Genomic DNA, 4822 nt, shown 5'->3' on the forward strand with positions numbered 1-4822 from the left:
GTCTGCGTGGTGTCCGTCTGGGACGGACAATCACAACCATGTAGTGCTCTCAAACATGTCTGTGCCCAAGTCATATTTACCGTGTGTCTCTCTCCCAGTACCACAAGTATATGCTAGTGTGTATCCTCTCCTCTCGTATGTGCGCGCAGTGTCCTCTACTGTGTGCCCTGGGATCATGGGCGCTAATCAGTCACGTGTGTTACCCTAGACCACCTTCCTGATTAGGTATCCACTGGGGTTAGGGGCCCCCCTGGGGTTAGGGGTTCCCTAGGGTTTAACCCCTGCATCCTAGGGTTTATTTTGCCCTAGGGTCGGCCCACCAGACGATATCCCATAACCACTTTCCGATACGAGTTGTCCGCGGTCAAGGTGAGTGTCTGTCCCAGTACACATGACCCCCAGGTCACGTGGCACGAGAAAACTGTGACACTACCCCCTCTTCAAGATCTGAGCTCCTGCGAAGTGTTCAAACCAGATATTGCGTTGAAACTCCCGGGCGACTGGTCGTGGGTTGTTGAGAGCGATTGGTTGCGGTGCGTTTGGATGGAGTGCATGGAACTCATCGAGTAGCTCCTTCACGTATTTGACATTCCGTACAGGCTCCCAAGTTGCTTCAGAGACATCGTAGCCAGCCCATTTGATGAAGTATTGCATGTATCCACGGTTGACGCGTGAGTCCAGGATCTTTTCGACCTCAAACTCGTCGTGGCCTATCCTTTGAAATCTAGAATCAAGCCCCTTGATTCTGCATTTTGGGCGGGACAAGGTCCATAGAGCCGCAATTAGATTGATGTATATGGAGCAAACTGGTACTCCAGGTGCCTTATGACCTTCCCCACGAGCTCTATTAAGTTTAGAGATAATTGCTTTAGTCTTTATGGAGCTATAGACCTTGTTCCAGATTTTTGGGTTTTCAGACTTCCAGTAGTTTACCATTTTCAGCAGAAATATGAAACCACATCTCCATATATATACTTAAGCAGTACAAGAGGAACATGAATTGTATGAATAGACATTATGTACAACGGAACAGATGTCCACTTTAAACTGCTGCCCTTGCCCTCGACCTAACCTAAAGCCGTGAGCGACTCACATCTGCCTCTTATAGACCTCATTAAGGAACACCTTGAACACTTCCCTCATCATCTTCACGTCACCCGCAATGACGTCTGCACCCTCAATAGGGATAGTCTCGATGAGACCTATATAATTCGCTTGTACGTGCCCTCTTCATACTCGATGTACCTCTCCTGGATGCCAATCTCCTCTTACAGCGCCTTGACATGTGCTTCGACTGTCTTATCCTTCATGCCGTAGCTTTCATCAAGGACCTTCCATTGCTCTGGGGTCGCAAGCGAAAGTACGGTATTAACACACTATGAACACTAGTTGTCAATAATGTTCGTGCCGACCTTACCGAGTACCTCTGGAGGCGCATGGCAAAGTCGGGGAAGTCGTCCTGGACGTGGAAGTACTCGCCAAGCGGGACAAGGATCTATTGCGCGAGCTTGTAGTGGGTGCAAATACACGTCGTTGATAGCAAGTAAGCACACCCTTGATGCAGTACCAGCATGGTTGTTAGTGTTGTGCAAGGCCGGGATTCAAGCCCTGAAGCCCCGGGTACCCGGCCCTCAAAAGCCCAGCCCAGCCCAGCCCGCTGCCGGGCTTTCAGGGCTTGAGGGCTGGGCTTGAGTGTTTGCAAGCCCGAGCCCGGCCCTCAAGCCCGGGCTTATGGGAGGTCTCAGTGTCCAACTGTATAAGGGTTTGGGACAGTTTACTGGGATGCTACAAGGTCAACAAAGCTGGAGAACATCAGTAACAATTGACAAAACTTGACGGTACTGCCTTCCGGCGGACTTGGAGCAGACGAAACATGTGAGTCGGATGAGCGCTAGAGCTGCCTGATTCACTCACTACTCTCCTGCGGTATTCATCATTCTCCTACTGTTCTCTCTTTGCCTTTCGCGGCCCCAATCGTGCTTCCGACACTCTCTGTAAAGTACAGCAGGTGTTTTTAATGAGAAAAGGTATGTTTTGAATACAAAATCCTCGTTCCTATGTGACAGACATAGAGCCCGGGCTCGAGCCCGACCCGACCCGAGCCCAGCCTGAGCCCCCCACTAGGGCCCGGCTCGACTGTTCAGTGGGCCCGAGCCCTCCAAAGCCGGGCCCTAAGCCGGGCTTTTGAGCCCGGCCCGGCCCTGCACAACACTAATGGTTGTCCACAGCGAGTGATCGACTGGTCCGAAGACACTGTCAAGCTCGCAGCTGTTCTCGCCGAGCATGGCGTAGACCTCGATGTCTCGTCCGGAGGGAACAGTCCTGATCAGCAGATCCAGAGTGTCCCCGGATACCAAGTGCCGTTCGCAGCAGCAGTAAAGAAGGTACACGGTGATAAGATTCTCGTGTCGACCGTTAGTGCGATATACAAGGGTAAGCTCGCCCAGAGTATCCTCGACGAGGTACATTTGTTTGCGATTATAAGACGCTATTCGGAACGGTCTGACGGTGTACATAGGGAAGGGCCGACGTTATCTTCGTAGGGCGCATGTTCCAGAAGAACCCCGGACTGGTCTGGTCGTTGGCGGATGATCTCGGGGTTGATATCCGGCAGCCGGGTCAGATTGAGTTGGGGTTCAAAGGACGCCCCCAGCCCGTCCACAAGAATCATTAGCGCACAGTATGATGATGTTGGACATAATGGTTCAAACACATCACGCCTCGTCTCGACCATGGATGATGATAATGAGACAAAGACGGCGGTCGTGATATGGTCTCTCCGCGCCAGCATCAATCTTCAATACCGCCATTCAGGAGCCACCACGATACCGTGCGTTCACTGCGGCGTCTACATGTGCAGAGAACTAGTAGAGTGACGCTTTCGCCCGAACTGGAGAACGAAAAGGCAGGCCAGTTGCTGATCGGTAGACTACGCACGCACAGGGGCCGAGTCAATCTGCAGGAGCTGGTGCGCCACAAGACATCCGTACTTCAACACAAGCTTGTCTTCCTCATCTGCCAGCTGATCTAGATTTCTTGCGGAGTAGAACGAATTAGTCGAGCATCGGCGAGCTGTGCCTTTGCCTGCAAAACTTCACGGCATCGAAGGGCGATACCATCCGAAATCCCTGATACCTAGGGAAAGAGCCCAAAGAGATACCTCAAGCTGAGATGCATCGAAGTCGACCCTCATTGGAGCCACCGTATATTCAAGACACCTACTCACCCATGTGGAACATACATATCGCGAAACTAGATATCATGTACTACGCAACTGACGTCCATCTCCCTCGCCCCCGCCAGACCAAAGGCTGCGCACGGCCTACTTCTGCCTCTTGTAGATCTTGTCAAGGAAGACCTTGAACACCTCTCTCCTCAACCTCACGTCGCCCGCGCCGACTTCCGCGCCCTCCGGGGGGATGGTCTCGATGAGGCCGATGATGCGCTTGTACGCGCCCTCCTCGTACTCGGCGTACTTCTGCCGTATACCGAGCTCCTCGTAGAGCGCCTTGACGCGCGCTTCCGCCGCCTTGTCCTTGAGGCCGTAATTGTCGTCTAGGATCTTGCGCTGAGCGGGGGTTGCGAGCGCGAGCGCGACGTTGATGCACCACGAGCACTTGTTGTCGATAATGTCGGTACCGACCTTGCCGAGCACTTCTGGGGGTGTAGCGAAGTCGAGGAAGTCGTCCTGGACCTGGAAGTACTCGCCGAGCGGGACGAGGATCTTCTGCGCGAGCTCGTAGGGATCGTTCGTGGATGAGTGGGGAATGCCGCTCATGTACATAGCAAGGGCGACGGGGAGGTAGAAGGAATAGTAGGCGGTCTTGTAGATGACGATCTTTTGGTGCCTACACAAGCGAAGTGTCGGCGTGGAGGGGGATAGAGGGAGAAGAAGGGACGTACTTGGCAAGTGAGAACTTGCTTAGGTCAACGTGATCTTCGGGCGCAGTGATGAGGTCGATTAGCTGACCGATCTCTGTCTGGAATGTGGTGTCGTGGAAGGCCTCGAGGATGTGGACGTAGTACGGTTCCGAACGGAAGTGCTTCTTGAGGAGGTAGTAGATGGCGCCCTCAAGCATGAACGAATCGTTGATGGCGATCAGGTTCACGCCCTCAACGCGGAACCAACATGGCTGACTGCGACGAGTGACAGACTGATCCATCATGTCGTCTGAGACGAGGAAGAAGGCTTGGAGCTGTACAAAAGCTATCAGCAAATCGTGCCCGCGCGAGCCTCATGAACGCGTGTAGAGATACGAAACATGTGCGATGGCAGGAGAGGGGACGTGACTTGCAGGCGCGACGGGTGCGAGGAAGGGAGAAAGGGGCGCGAAACAAAACGCGGAGGAAACGGGATTAAGACAAGGGAGGACGTACGAGTTCGACACCCCAGCCGAGAAGAGCGGCCTTGAAGTACTCATCGTCGGTGAGCTTGCGACCCTTGAGGATCTCTACGGAGTCTACAACGGAGATGCCACGGTTCAGCTTGCCACCAGGGACGTTATAGTCTAGGTTCTGGATGTAACCAGAGTCAGCGCACACGGTACACGGAAGCACAGGGGAGGACGCACGCGCTGGTACCAGGTGATCGCATCCTCGGGCATTCCCTCCTGTTTGAGGTAGGCGAGGAGCTCGTCGCGGAGGATAGGGAAGACGCTCTCGAACTTCTGCCTCTTCTGAGCCTTAGCGTCGGCCATTGTGGATAGTCTATCTGGGTGTATGGCCGCGGTGGGAGAGGTATGGGCGTGGCGGGTATCGGTCTGTCGGGAGTAGCGGGGTATAGGAGGTGCAGTGAGGACTCGAGCGGGAAACTTTAGTGGTT

The 4822-nt window shown here is 53.8% G+C and overlaps 2 protein-coding genes across 2 annotated transcripts; one reads left to right on the forward strand and one right to left on the reverse strand.

Annotated features, from left to right (window-relative positions):
* Positions 1–1571: 1571 nt before the first annotated feature.
* DICSQDRAFT_175322 (uncharacterized protein) lies at positions 1572–2674 on the forward strand (the record flags this gene model as incomplete). The annotated part of the gene is made up of 3 exons (XM_007371210.1): positions 1572–1577; positions 2229–2462; positions 2519–2674. The coding sequence occupies 3 exons, from the start codon at positions 1572–1574 to the stop codon at positions 2672–2674; spliced, it is 396 nt and encodes a 131-aa protein (XP_007371272.1).
* Positions 2675–3176: 502 nt separating this feature from the next.
* DICSQDRAFT_113606 (farnesyl-diphosphate synthase) lies at positions 3177–4822 on the reverse strand. The gene is made up of 4 exons (XM_007371211.1): positions 4572–4822; positions 4378–4515; positions 3904–4196; positions 3177–3848 (listed from the first exon to the last, which is right to left on the reverse strand). The coding sequence occupies exons 1-4, from the start codon at positions 4695–4697 to the stop codon at positions 3323–3325; spliced, it is 1083 nt and encodes a 360-aa protein (XP_007371273.1). The 5' UTR covers positions 4698–4822; the 3' UTR covers positions 3177–3322.

Source organism: Dichomitus squalens, assembly GCF_000275845.1.
Source record: "Dichomitus squalens LYAD-421 SS1 unplaced genomic scaffold DICSQscaffold_93, whole genome shotgun sequence".
Classification (NCBI taxonomy): Eukaryota; Fungi; Basidiomycota; class Agaricomycetes; order Polyporales; family Polyporaceae; genus Dichomitus; species Dichomitus squalens.